This window comes from Thunnus thynnus, chromosome 17 (assembly GCF_963924715.1).
Source record: "Thunnus thynnus chromosome 17, fThuThy2.1, whole genome shotgun sequence".
Lineage (NCBI taxonomy): Eukaryota > Metazoa > Chordata > Actinopteri > Scombriformes > Scombridae > Thunnus > Thunnus thynnus.
The window spans coordinates 18517902-18532870 of record NC_089533.1 but is presented as its reverse complement, the minus strand read 5'-3'; the positions used below and the strand labels follow the sequence as shown (position 1 = coordinate 18532870).

The 14969-nt window shown below is 37.1% G+C and overlaps 2 protein-coding genes across 2 annotated transcripts; both read right to left on the bottom strand.

The window, feature by feature from the left end:
• Positions 1-2: 2 nt before the first annotated feature.
• On the bottom strand, positions 3-7483 carry hirip3 (HIRA interacting protein 3). The gene is made up of 8 exons (XM_067571219.1): positions 7345-7483; positions 4380-4500; positions 4095-4239; positions 3527-3919; positions 3250-3404; positions 3007-3154; positions 2361-2459; positions 3-416 (listed from the first exon to the last, which is right to left on the bottom strand). Exons 1-8 carry the CDS (start codon positions 7416-7418, stop codon positions 232-234), a joined length of 1320 nt encoding a protein of 439 aa, XP_067427320.1. The 5' UTR covers positions 7419-7483; the 3' UTR covers positions 3-231.
• A 530-nt stretch (positions 7484-8013) lies between these two features.
• Positions 8014-13287, bottom strand: kctd13 (potassium channel tetramerization domain containing 13). Its single transcript, XM_067570150.1, has 7 exons — positions 12877-13287; positions 11865-12125; positions 11127-11296; positions 10384-10473; positions 9961-10013; positions 9635-9830; positions 8014-9442 (listed from the first exon to the last, which is right to left on the bottom strand). The coding sequence occupies exons 2-7, from the start codon at positions 12100-12102 to the stop codon at positions 9194-9196; spliced, it is 996 nt and encodes a 331-aa protein (XP_067426251.1). The 5' UTR covers positions 12103-12125; positions 12877-13287; the 3' UTR covers positions 8014-9193.
• Positions 13288-14969: the final 1682 nt, after the last annotated feature.

Below are 14969 nucleotides of genomic sequence, written 5' to 3'. Positions count from 1 at the left end.
AATGAGCACAATATTTTATTTGAAACTGAACATAAATGTACATTAAATTATATTTATCATCACTTTCCATTATTTTCTGTAAAAAAAATTATGTATCAATTTTCTCGCATAATGTTTTGTAAATATTTAGTATCAAAACAACATATACAAGACAAAGCCCCACTTGAACAGAGGAAAAGGAATGTCTATATCCGAGTGGCATCTGAACACCTGGAAGAAGAACTGTCCCTGTCAGTCGCTGTCAGCATCATCACTGATGATTCCCTGCAGGTTAGACCAGTCTGTTGCTCTTCTGCGCCCTCTGTTTGTATTTTCCTGATCACTATCAGAGCCGGAGTTCAAAGAGCGCTGATATGCGGAGGATGGAGGGTCTTCTTGTTTCTGCCATGCTGAGGCTCCTCGCCGTTTAGGACGACCTGAAAAAATAATTTATTAATATTTTCATATTTCGCAATAATACAAATAATATCAGTGACTTAATCACTTTGAAATTACAAAATCATAGATTATATGATTGCAACAATGACATGACTATACACTTTGCACTTCCCCATCCAACCAGGCTATAAGCCACACCTATAGCTATTATTACTCATGTGCTATGTACACAATGTTAACACTTTGGACAGTTACCCACTTGGGATACCAGTGAACTTCTAAAATTCTTCATCTGACCCAAAGATAATGTCACAAATGCTTGATTGAAAAGCCTTTTCTTTAACATTTCTTACTATGTTTACATGTACTCTGCATAAGTATCACCACAAAATGAGAATTTTTCTTTATACAACAGTTAGATTCAACCAAGTAATTTGACTGGACAAGAGGCATACCACGAGTACTGAGTGCTAGAGTACAATAGCACTGGGACTTTTAACTATAATAACATTAGTGGTCGTTATCTATCTTACATTGCAACAAACTTTGCACCACAAAGATTTCCACAAATAGAATTAAATTATCAGTGATCGTCATAAAAAGATCACTGATAAAAAGACCAGCACATCTTAAAATATTCTGCAGCACTAAGTCCAGACAAAATGTTTACTGAACAAAGTCTGGTTCGATATTCAGTTACACTTTGGATACAGGGGTAAAGACGGGAATCGGGATCTCAAACCTGACTCATTCATTCTAAAATGTGATGAGAATGGAGTAAAGTATTTCACCATGACATTCAACGAAGAAACAAAAAACCACAAAGACCCACTGAAGAGTGACAGAGAAGATCGGAGGGGCGCTGTGTTTGAGGAGCGAGGAAACCCCCTCTGTCTGGTGCCTTGGTCTTACACCAACCACAGCCGGAGAGCCACCATCATACAGAAACTGTCTGATGCAGTACTCGAGGCGAGGGAGATCATGGCAGTGAGACGCTACGATGTGAATTGTGATTTATAATGAGTCGCGGAACATAAAAAAAAAACTATCAGTAAACAAAAAACTTGGAGACCATCCACGGAGAGCAGGAAATGATGGAGCAACGTACTATCTGATCAAGCTGTTGACTCATCGGAATCACACATGCCAACAAAGTGACTGTCAACACACTGGCTGGTTGCCCAATAAATGGAAACAGACTGATAAATGTACATGATGCGGCTGTGATTATCTTCGACGCTCAGCCTGCAGCCTCGTACCTACAACTGAATCACAGCTGTGCTGATATTCAGTACAACAGCACTCCCTCACGTGTAATATTACTTAAATAACCTTTAGTGACCAAGAAAGCCTGACGCATTTCAACAATGCAAGCAGCATGAGAAAACATTTATAGTATCTATCGGCCTTACAACAGTAACAAAAGGCTATTGCCTGTATTTGGAATAATTCTTGTATGAATTCTAAGGTGTTGTGAAACCTTAATTGTTTCAAGATAGTTTTGAATGAACTTTTTGCTTTTCTGGTGTTCATATTGAGTTGTGTGTAAAATCAAATTGTCTTTCCTGTTCAAACTACAATGAAACCTAATTACAGATTAAAGCCACAAAAATGTAATTTCCACAAATTCTGGTATGTATCATGTTCATTATAGAGCATATTTATATTTATTTATATCCACTGGTACTTGTGTTGTTACAGGTTTTTGAATAATGTGGATTTGAACCACAGAAATGTATTTCTGTATCTGTATTTTATAAAGCAAGTGTGTTTCCAATAAGCAACTGCATGCTGCTACCCAATTTTGCACTGATTTTTGCTTGGAGGGAACCAACAGCAAAACTCTGTTTGTTTTTTCCTTCTATGGTTCATGGATTATTATGAGAAACTCTGCTTGGCATATACATTAATACTGAATTACTGCCTTCCTCCATAAAACTGGAAAACATAGTTATGGGTGCAAAAAACTGCCAAATAGTTACCTTGTGTGGCAATGATGTTGCTGACATCAAGCTCAGCCAGTTCCCGAGCTTCTTCTCTCTTCATTCTGATTTTTTTGCATTTCATAATAGATGGATTACCTGTGTGAAAAGACAATTATGTATATTATTACTTTAACTTTAACAGGTGATTCTCTGAGTTTATCGAACTGTTTCAGTTATGGAGAAAATTAAAATTGTTTTTACACTGTTCACAAACGACAAATGTCACACTGCTGTTTTACCAATTTAATAGTCCACTGAAGGTTTTTGTTTTAGGCTCATCTAGCATTCTTTTATGTGCAAAACCAAAAACTTTATGTACAGTATTTAAACAATTGTATAAAAAAAGGGAGAAAGCAAGAAAAAAAATACAGATGTAGGTGCTTGGTAAATTTCTGGAAGCTTGCCAGTTAGATTTTTATATTTTTTGTGTCAAATTGGCCGTCTAGTGACACTAGACAATTGGCCCATGGACATCAAAAACATCAGGATTCGTTCTCAGGGTTAGGCCACAAACATCCCTTTTACTGTTTTACCACTCAGAAGTCATTGAAAATACATTTTCAAGATACCTTCTCATGGGCCAATGTGAAACCTGAATTTGGGGATGTGTATTATGTTAAAAGGTGAATGTATTCCCTCTGACCTTGGACACCAAGATCCTCAAGCTCCCTCTTCAGAACAGCCACCATGGAACGAACGGAGCGACAGTCTTGGAGAAGCTTCTTGTAATTATGTCTCACGCCACAGAGAGAAATGTAGCGTTTGAGCCTCACAACTGCTTTGTTTTCTTCCTGCAGGATGAATCAGAGGTCAGACAGGTTGTGAAGAGAAGATGCGGACTTCGGTCCTCCAATTCTGATTTATAACATCACTCATGGCGAGTCACCTTTTGACTTTTCGAGCTCTCCTTTGTTTTCACGGTTTTCTTCTTTTCAGTATCTTTCTTATTTTCTGTCCCACTGTCCTGTTCATCCAGAGAGGGGAGTGATGATGAATCCGAATCTGACTCGTTCGTTTTCTTTTCCACTGAGACTTTTTCTTCTGCATACCACAACGGAAAGTCATGTCAAGTCATATAAAAAGTATGTTATCTTTTTCAGATACAATATGAATGAATGAACTTTTATTGATGGGATATGCAAGCATAAAGCTTTCATAGTCACCTTTTTCACTGTCAGCGGCGGACTCATTCTCATTGTTCTTGTCACTCTTTTCCGACCCGTTATCTGAGCCATCTGAGTCATCTTCATCCTCTTCGTCACTCTGTGGTGTTTTCTTTCCTCGACTCGTGTTACTGCTCGTTATCGCTCCGTTCTTTGTAGTATGTGGTTTCTTTTTTACCTTTTCTTTTGGACTGTCAGCACAGCTTCTCTCACTCCCACTCGTTTCTGACTCATTCTTTTCCTCACCTGCTGAATCTTCACTGTTTATCTGCCGTTTGCTGTTCTCATTTGATTTTTTCACCTCTTGCTCTTCATCCTCGGATCCAGTTTTAATTTGCTCTTCCTCTTCACTCTCCTCACTTCCTGTTTTGCGGTCCTCTTTATCCTCGGATTCTGTCATTAGCCACACAACAAGAAAATAACACATGAAACACAAAGATTTCATGCTCTACAAAAAGGAGAAACACACAACACACAAGGAAATTTCACCACAAAGTGGACCGTGCTATAGATTATTAAAACTACAGGCATCTAAATGCGTTTCATGTGAAGAACAGTTATAACCCACCTGATGATGAGTTTAACTGACGACGGGATTTCTTTGCACGGGATTCATCTTCACCCTCACTTATCACCTCGTCATTTTCCTTTTCTCTCTTCCTTTTATTTTGGGGCATCTTTGTCTCCAACTCACATCCATTTTGGTCATTTTCCTTTCAGGAAAAAAAAAAAAAAAAAAAAATCACGATTTACACAAGAATAATGACTACAGCACTAAAATGATCCCCCTTCAACAACTTAAAACACTGAAAGAATGAAGCATATATGAGCTGTACAGGAAGAATTCACATACCTGCATTTTCATCAGTTCCTCTTTAACCACCTGTTTCATGAAATGTTTGGCCTCTGGACTTAATGTTTCACATCCCTCACGTGCCAAATATCGCTGTTTTAAAATTCCTAAGGTCAGTGTGCTGAAATAAGACATTAGAAAGCTTTCATCAAGATTTGTGAGGGAGAAGGTTATTTGCAGTAACAGATACTGAATAATTAACCTAACAGTTTGTGTTTCTGAATACAGAACGAGAAACACATCTGAAAATGGTAACAATGAACATAAATACCCACATTATACTGAATGACTGGTTTTAAAGAGATGAAGACTATAAATCCTGAAGGCTGAGTGACTGTTGTTGAAGAAAATCATTCAAGTCCAGTTCAGAAGTTTGCTGTAGTGCTGTGAGTTTAATGAATCCACAGACACAGAGAGGATCTGAACCGGTGAGCTGACTCAGAGCGATGACGGGGAAGCACGTTGATGCAGTGATCAGACAGTATGCAGCTAGATAGTAGTGATCAATGGGTATTGTGACGCGGTATGTAAGGGGCATTCTAACTGTTGCCATCTTGTTTATTTTGGAACCAGAAGTGATGAGAAGTGACCATATTTGGACGAGAGCATGGAGCTGGGGAGGATTTCACCAGGGTCCAACTACAGCACCTCATGGACTGCTGTGGTAGCGACTTCTCTATAACAAGGTAGCCACGCCCCAAATCATACCCTACTTTATTGTCTATTTTACTCTAAATGGGACCATAATTTACTAAATGAACATCATGCTGTATTGAAGAAGACTTGAAACTAGTGATTGAGATCATAAATTCATTTGGAAAATGTTTACTAAGGTAATAAATCAAGTGAGAAGTAGGGTCATTTTCTCATAGACTTCCATACAATCAGACTTCTTTTTGGAGTCAATGGAGTCGCCCCCTGCTGGCCAATAGAGAGAATGCAGGTTTAAGGCACTTCTGCATTGACTTCACTTTTCAGACCCGGAGCCACCTGCTTGGTTGTGACACACAGTTGGCAAATGACAAGATCAAGGGGCCAAACCAGGGTGGGGCAGACGTCCCAGACTTTACTCAATGAGTAAGTCTGCACTGCCCAAATGTGCATGTCTTCATCATTGTCAAATGCAAAATTTAGAGGTCGCAGACACAGATAATAAAGGATTAAATGTCTTTTTTGAATGAAATATTAGGGGACATAAAAGAAATATCAACTAATAGATTTTATCCACAGAACTGATTAACCAAAATTTTCACTAAAGTTTGTGAAAACCACTTAAAGTACAATTTTCCATCTGTGGATTAAAAAAAAAACACTATTTCAGTTAAGGCTTTCTAGTCATAACAAAATACTTACAATATAATGACTTTATTCAAAGTGCATTGTTTATTTAAAAGACAGATATACGTGGTCTTACTTAGCGTAAAAAACTGACGCTACTTTTTTTTTTTTTTTTTTAAACAAGAAATTCAAACCAATTACAATTACCAAAAGACAAATCGCTAAAATTGCATTTACTAACCAAAGTTGACACAATATTATTGCCTCTTATTCCACTGACAGATACCACATCTCACCAGCAGGAGTCGTTTAAAACTGGCAGTTTATCCCAATATTGTGGCAAATACTCTTCTTCTTGGCAGCTGTCCCTTACATGGATAACTTTACCTAACTTAACGAAGCTAGCCAGGCGACCTAAAAGTTCAATTTTAGCCCCGTATGGCCCTCACATCCAATGTTGGCTGATGGTGTTGTGTTGGGATGATAAACCAAAACATTGCCAAACTGTATCACATCTGTTGGGTTATTAGTAGTAAATGGCACATTAACTGCAGTGCTGGCAAATGGTTTGAGTAAATGACCATTAAATAGCCGTGTTCAAAGAGGTAAATGTCAGTGGGTATTACTCAACCCCATTTCACACATCCAGTCTATCCCTGAAATGTTTGGGAACATTTCTTGCATGGGGTCATGTGTGAATGGGAGCAGAGATCGATATTCAGGGAAATTGGTACCGCCCATTTCCCACCTCAAGACCTAGTAACATTTCAGGGAAAATGCTGGTACAGCTGTGTTGCGCAAGTAGGTCTATCTGTGGATTCACAGTACCTACATGACACACCCAGTTTACTAGGTGACACACTCACTTGGTTAGGTTTAGACATTAGCAGTGAGATGATTAGGGAGTACATCCCAAGTCTCTTAATTGTATCCACATTTCCCTCACTTGTGTCCTTTCCTTGCGTCTATGTCCCTCCCACTAGGGCTGGGCAATATATCAATATTATATCAATACTGTGATATGAGATTAGATATCGTCTTAGATTTTGGATATTTTGATATGGCATAACCTTTGTCTTTTACTGGTTTTAAAGCATTACAGTAGAGTGATGTAATTTTCTGAATTTTACCAGACTGTTGTAGCTGTTCTATTATTTGCCCTTACCCACTTAGTCATTATTTCCACATTACTGATGATTATTTATTAAAAATGTCATTGTGTAAATATTTTGTGAAAGCACCAATAGTCATCTGAATGGCCCTTCACTTCTAAAAAAGTTAGTTTTGAGCCTTAGCGCTTTCCATAGTACCTCGGTGGTACGAGCACAGCACCTCGGGGGCGAGCTTTTGTGAACGCGCGTTTGGACGGCGGCGGAGCTACGCATAGGGGGAAACAGATCGATACAACACCAGCATTGCCATGGCATGTGTGAAAAGGCGAAAGATAGAAATGTTCCTGAATATAGCTGTATGTGTGAATCGTGAAAGTCACCAGTGGCGTCTTAACGGTTATCCCAGTAGGATCTATGTGTGACAGAGGCTTTATACTGTTAACTGACAGCAGTTATCAGTCATTGTAGATCAAAGTTAGCAACAGTTAGCTCAAACACTCACAATCAGTGCACTAACCTGTGCTCTTAATCTCAGTTACAAACACACAACGTGCTCAAACAACTCTTAACTGTACCTTAAGTCTGGCTCATTATCGAGCTGCCGACACACAAATCTGCGGATCCTTGCTGTCTCTTTCTCTGACACCATTATTCTTGACTGCGACGGTTTCTATTTAGCGCCCAGGCACCCGGACGTGACAGGAAGTGACGCCAGAGACACGCCCTTTCATGATTGAATTTCAGAATAAAACTTTGGACAATTGATAGACTTGATAGCAGTGGTTCCCAAACTTGAGGTTGACACATATTTTTCCTTTTTCTTCTTCAAGCTTTCCTCAAACCTTTGTTTTATGTATTGTAAAGCACTGTGTTTTATCTCCTCAACCCTCTAAAGGTTATTCAAATTTTTCAAAAAAAGACCTCTTTTGTTTAAGTGATAGACATCACAACGTGTGACCAGGGGTCCCAGGCATACACTTTGCTTTATTTTAAGGGGACACAAGCCGGAAAGGTTGGGAACCACTGATCGATAGCATGTGTCACAACGAAGTGATATATAACTTCAGTCTCAACTTAGATTTTGTTCAATTTAATAAGAGGACAGTCACATTGAAAATATAAACTTTGGTAATAAAATATGACTATGGGTAACTTCCATTTGTTTTCTGTAACAGTTATGTGTTTCCTGAGTCAATTTCTTTATTATACTTTAGGGAAGAAGGAGAAAAAAAGAGAAGTGAAGCTGAATTTCATAAGTAATTTATTCAGAACATTCATGACCACAATTGGACGGAAGTTTTATTAGTGCATATTTTAAGGTATTCTAAAGGTGATTTTGTTAAGTGTGTGAGATGCATATTGCTCTCATTCAATTTTTTTGTTTCAGTATTCAGAGTGATTAGGCTTGCACAAGACACTGGTGAATATTAGAAAGAGAATACTTATCTTTTCCCTGAGGGGAATAAAAACACAACCCAGGATTAACAGCCTTTATCATTGCTGTACAGCCAATTATTTTGAACAAATTTCAGTGGTTTGATGTAAGACATAAAGCAAAAGATCATGGCTCAGAATAAAATACAAATACAATCAAAGAAATGGTGGACAGGTCATGGTTCCTCTTGAAACATGAAACTGAAACATAAGTTCACGATTTAGTCATTTACACAAGTAAATTCAAAATCTGAAGTGTGCCATGGAGTGCATCATATTCCAAAAATTAAAATTCACTTGAGCACTACATAACACAAAGATTGCATACAATACAAAAGTTAAATAGCAAACAATAAATTAGGTTCATAAATTAATTAATAAAAAACATCTGGAAGCAACAGCAGTAATAATTTAAATAAAGAAAATGGAGCTGCTCAACAATCTCATTCGTAGAGAACCTCACTAAAAATGGCTACTCAGTTTTATTCCAGTGTTAATGTATCTAAGCTAAACACGAAATCCATCTTCTGTTCATTACTGTCAACTTATGAAAAGGCAACAGATGTTCCACAACCTGAAAAAACAGTGCAGTGCATATCACAAAACAACCATATTAACAGTAGGCATAAAATCCATCTGTGTGGTTGGTGTTGGGCATTGAGGCCCATTCAGTAACATGCAGGAGGTTCCTTGCAAGGTAATATTTATGCCAGTTTCGTGTCCCAGGTAAATTGACATATTTCCTATTTTTAAGAATGTACACAATTGCTTTTCATGTAAACAAAAGCATTTTCATCTCCAAATGACTCTCAACTCGGTTACAAATCAGTCGTCAACCCCTACACGTACTGCAGTGATGTCTAAAGACATTAAATGAAATAACTAACACTCAAGCTATTGCTATGATCAAGGACATCTCTTTCATTCTGCTTCCAACAAAAAAACAAACATACATAAAGTCACTCTTCCATGCCTTATGTTTTCACATTATTAGTCCTTGTACACAGTTTGCTGACCGTGCCCTCTTTCATCATGCATTATATGCCTCCTTACGTGGATCCGTCTGACTCGCCTGTCCCCTCCCCCAGCACCCTCTTCCTCTGATTGGCCAGCTCCCAGTGATGTACCTGACCCTCTTGAATCTAAAAGGTGAAGGCCTCCTGGACCAGATCCTCTACCGTTCTCATAAATGAGAATATTGAGGGTTTCTTCAAAGATTCGAGCCTCAGGAAACTCAACCTAAAAAACACAGATGTTAAAGTTTGCTGGTGAGTGGCTCAACATTTATTTTCAATGGACAATATAGTTGAAAGCTTTTACCTGTTAAAGCGGAAAAGTTGGGTTAAAATAAACACCAACATGTAATTAAAGCGTGTTTACCTCCTCTACTTCCAAGAATCTACTGCAATGTACACATTATGTCATGCTTACTTTGGTCTGCTTCTTCTCTGTGGCATAAACAATTGAAGTGCAGCACACTTCAGCAATCTTGCGGCCTTCTCCATAAAAAGACCAGCAGCAGATCTCGTCCCCCAGCACGTCTTTGACAAACAGGACACGGCCATTAAACCGTAGCACGAGTTTGTCAAACAGTTCAATGTTCTTCAGCAGGTTATCATCCGAGTTGCTGGTCACAGGGAGAGACAAAGAGTAAGTTATTATCAAATGAGCAGATTAATACTCTTAATAAAAAAGTATTCCACACTCTATAGATAGGTTTTCGTGCCCTATGTAGGACAGTCAGCCCTGATTTTTACCTGGTGTAAGAGTATTTGTTGTTTCCTCTGTTGTTCTGCAACTTTACTACTGGCTGTAAAAACAAGAATCAGGGATAAATCTGAGGAAGTTGTTAAATAATGATTATCTCTGTAGTCCATAAATGAAAAATAGTCTTTACAAATTTTGTGTACATACAATGTGAGACAACTTAGAAATATTACGATTTACATTTTGGCAGTGAAATGAATTCTTTCAAAGTTAACAATCATATTAAAAAACTAATAAAACAATTTTCATGGTGCACAATTCTACATCAAATGTCTCTTCAAACCATGTAGGTTTCTCTGTACAGAAAAACCTACAGAGGACACTACTATATTGGACAACTAGGGTTTGACAGCTGCTATCCTAATAAACACTTTTGTCACTACTCCATTTGATATAGATGAAAGTTAATTTACCTTTCTGCAGGTAGCAATCATCCTCTGCTCTTCTTTGACTGAGGTGATCATGGGGATGCGGCACACACTTTCAAAGACATCCTTTTGTTTCTGATGATAAATGAAGAAAGTACGTCAACATACAACTGCAAACAATATTTATTTTTGACGTATCCATTAACCAGTTCATTATATGGTCAATTAAACATCAATAATTCCAGGGTCCAAAGTGAAGGCACTGAATTTCTTGTTTAGTCTGACCAATAGCCAAAACCCGGATATATTAAATTTATGATCTGAAATGGGAAAAGCAAGTAACTCTTTGTATTTGTGAAGGTGTTTTTACAAAATAAATGACTAAGACATCAATGAATAACATAGTGTGTATTAACTACATGTTTATCAGCTCATCAACTGATCAGCTTATTGTTTTGACACTTTATTAAACAGACACTGATAAATCATAAAGAGTTAAGATAGTGAAATACAGACATGCAACTTTGAGGATACTTTGAGGATACTTTGGTCCTTTGGCACATATTAACTCACTGGGATACTTAGGAGATAGCTGACAAGCTGGGAGGTGGATTTGATGTGGAAGAGACGAGGAAATTATAAAATACTTCAAATACTTCAATAGTTTATTGTGCTAATGTTATATGAGAATTTCTCTGTTTCACATCTGCATGTCTGTATGTTCTTAGATGCTCTAGAGCAGAAACAAAACCAGTAAAATTGTTTTAAAAAGCATTTTGTCCGTTTACCTGCATGGCAGTGAGGCAGTGCTGGACGAGGCCCTGGACCTGGTAGTACTGGGCCTCCTTCAGAACCTCATCCAGTTCTTTGTGGTCCTCTGGAAGTGGTACTGAGCCGTCTCGCAGGAAGTTCAAAACCAAAGAAAAATGTCGGCCACATCTGTCCAAAACTACCCAACCTGGGACAGTGGGGAAAATGATTTTCAGTAATTAGCATTCTTCTGTATTTTCTATTTATTTAAATGGTAGACCAATGGCCCCCAGTGTGCGGTATGGATGTGAGTCCTTTTAAACATTTTACTGAGACATATGAAAAGGCAGTATGGACTTGTAAGAATAAATTCAGGACTCACATTCAGTTTAAGCCCTGAAAGTGACCAACATTTGAGTATTTAAACTTCAAACAGCACATCCACAAAAATCAGTTACATGTTCACTCATTGTTGGTTCACTAAAGTAGATAAAATCACGTTTTACATCTGAATTAAATACACTGGATTATGAAAGAGCAAAACTAAGAAGTGTAGTGACGTGACACTAATGTAAAACTGAAGTTATGTACTAGTCACTTATTTTATAAAGATTTCATAATTTATATAAATTCAAAACAGAACACCTGAACTAAGTGTGATAGTAACACCTCATAACAAATCCTGAGGGGACGTCATACTTAAAGTGACATGTACAATAAACAATAGCAAAGTGGATGCAGTAAAAAGGTGAGAACAGTCAGACACGTCCACTCACCTTCTGAGTCTATGGTAACCTCCGTGCCTCCATTGCATATACTGTGTAGCAGACTGTCTTCCTTGCTTAATGTCTGGACAGTTGTATAATGCAGCGAGCCACCCACATTTAACTTGACATACTTGCTCCCCAGCAGACCCCGATTCCTGAGATCATCTGTGTTCTGACAGGCGGGCTGGGAAACAGCAGACTGGGCCGAGTCGGCAGCATGACTGCCAACTGAAGCCTCAGCAGACATGGGGCTGAAGAGTCACTTCCTGACTGTAATACAGAAGAATACAATGGCTTATTTGTAGTACAGGTTTGGACTAGAACAAGGAACAGTTTTTTTTTTATCAATGTCAATATGGATTGTCACTATTTCAATTGTCTCTTAAATTGACTGATTAACTGTGTGGGTAAAATATGTATAATGGCCTTTACCATTAAAATTAGGCCATTTCTGACTCTTTCCTGTTTTCCTGTTGCTTTATAGATGAGAACAAAGGACTATTATGAATTGTATCCACGGAAGAACCACAGTGACACTATTTTCAGCATGAAATACTTAAATCCAAGAAAGCAGAGCTATGTGTCCTTGAAAATAGAGAACATACATAAGACTAACGTTACTTCTACTACTACCACTGCTACTTCTTTATACCCCATACGTGTGAAGCGTATCAGTTTGTGACCAGGCTTTCTCCACACTTCATCTCAGTGGGATGCAGAAATTATTTATAAGTACAATAAGTCATCCTACATTAGAGGCAAGCATGTAGACTGTCCTGTCAGCTCACTGATGCTTCTGTTGTCCCACAATTTTGGTGTTAGCTTGATCAACATAATGTTAACAACAACCAGAAGCACTGTTAGCTCATAAATGATAGCACCGACTGACGTCTGGTTGCTAAGATAATATTTGCTTTACTTATCGGGCTTATAAGATACAGCGACAATAAGTTAGCATATAATTAAGCTTTATGTTATAATATATTTGTATAATTTATTAACAAAATGTAACTTTACTTACCACGCTAAACATCCAAGGGAGCTACAGGAGTGAACGTAACTACGCTGAGATAGCTGGCGTTAAATGTGTTAATATAACTAATATATATAAAACTAATTAATTTAACTACAACGCAGCTGACGTTTCACAACTCATTTTAACAGCAAGCTAAATCAAAATGGCTAACATCGGCTAGTCTGTTTTTGTTACGCTGAAAGCTCGCCTCCGTTTTCGTACCGCTTCTTGGAGGACAAATCAGATATTAACCATCAAAAAAACTAAAAAACATAAGCCAGACCCCAAACGAAGAAGGGCCATTTCCATTATTAATCATAAAAATGATGAACTGATGCTAATATGAGGAGCTAGGGAGCTAAATAGGTCACTCGGAAACGAAACTGGAGCATCTTCTTCTTCCGCTGCTTTCTTCTTCTACGTTCTAAAACTGTTCAACAGCAACTTGTAACGGAATCACTGCCACCTTTTGAACTGGAAATTCCTGTTTCCAACAGAAAAACTATATAATATATAATAATAATAATAATGGTAATAACAACAACAACAACAACAACAACAACAACAACAACAACAACAACAACAACAATAATAATAATAATAATACATTTAATTTGTACTGCACTTTTCATTTGCAGTGAATCTCAAAGTGCTACAGCCTCAAAAAACAAACAAAAACATATGAAGATGACAAAAGTTGAGATAAAAAAAGTAAAAAGCTTTTTAAGCTTGTTTTAAAAGAGTCTAATTTTAAAAAATCTACTGTACATAGACGATTGTTAAAGTATGTAGTGGATTGTCCATGTACCATGTTTAGCATGGTTTATGGTAAAAAAACAAAAAAACAAACAAAAATTCGGCGGTGACAAAATATAAGAAATACTGCTCTCTTTTTTATGACACTAAAGGTGGAGGTTTTTTTTTTTTTTTTTTTTTTTTTTTTTTTTTTAAACTTTATTGAGAACATGAATCCACATGAGGTACATTCTTGAGAACAAAATACCAGGGGGGATTCACAAACAACACAGAATTAAATAACATAATAATAATAATAAAAAAGAATACAAATAATGAATATAAAATAATTACATAAAATAAAAACAGAAAGACATTAAAAACAATACACTCAACAGATTTTAGTCTTCTTTTTAGTTCAAGATTTAATGGTCTGTAAGTACTGCTCATATTCTTTATGACAGTGGTCAAGGACCCTAAACTGACACAAATTTTACTACGGTCCCTCATCTGATAAGACTTTTGCTTTTAGATGTTTTATTACAGAAAGTGTATGAAACCCATGACCAAAATAGTCATAGATTCTGTTATTATGTTACTTATAGATGGAATTATAGTGAAAATAAATTATGCTGGGGACCCCCTGGAACCCCCTCAAGGACCACTGGGGGTCCCTGGACCCCAGTTTGAGAACCACTGCTTTATGAAAAACTGAGAAGAGAGACTAAAGGTGTGGAACTATATTGAATTTGTGACTAATTTTCACTCTAATAATTCAATATGAACAACTTATATTTGTGTGATTCTTACAAAACAATGAGAACACTTTAATAATAACTTGTAGAGACTAGTCTATCCTTCTTGACATGTTAACACCAGACTCAAGCTTTGACATTGTGGATGGTTGACTAAGTATATTTAGAATCAAGACCTTAACTGCCCTCTAGTGGCCACAGTGAGGAACTTCAATGAATAATGCACAGTCATATCATAACATTAGTTATTTAATATTAATATATACAATTCATATTAGTGTGATTGTAACAAATACCAACAGCAGCATGTTATTTTTTCTGGCGTGCAGATGGGTTTACCTCTAGATAAGTTCATGAATTAAACGAGATGATGGTTGTCTGGAGTGTATTCAAAATCATAACAGAAATGATCTTTATGTAGAATAATGATAAATACAAATGATCGCCACTAATTAAAGGTGAATTTTAATTTCCAACTCAGTGCTTAATGTGTGAAACCTAAAATATTATCATGCACCAACTCTGTATTTTGCCCCTCTGTGTTTGCTATGAAGGAAAAATGTCTATCAAGTACGAAATAATCTCATATATATTACATGACTTTTCAAT

Coding starts and splice junctions, on each gene's coding strand:
- hirip3 (XM_067571219.1), bottom strand. CDS start 7,418: ATGGTGTCAGAGAAAGAGACAGCAAGGATCCGCAGATTTGTGTGTCGG. Junction 3,405..3,526: donor CGCCGCTGACAGTGAAAAAG/GTGACTATGAAA, acceptor TGTGGTATGCAG/AAGAAAAAGTCTCAGTGGAA. Junction 417..2,360: donor CAACATCATTGCCACACAAG/GTAACTATTTGG, acceptor TTATTTTTTCAG/GTCGTCCTAAACGGCGAGGA.
- kctd13 (XM_067570150.1), bottom strand. CDS start 12,102: ATGTCTGCTGAGGCTTCAGTTGGCAGTCATGCTGCCGACTCGGCCCAG. Junction 10,014..10,383: donor TGATTGCTACCTGCAGAAAG/GTAAATTAACTT, acceptor TTGTTTTTACAG/CCAGTAGTAAAGTTGCAGAA. Junction 9,443..9,634: donor CAGAGAAGAAGCAGACCAAA/GTAAGCATGACA, acceptor TGTGTTTTTTAG/GTTGAGTTTCCTGAGGCTCG.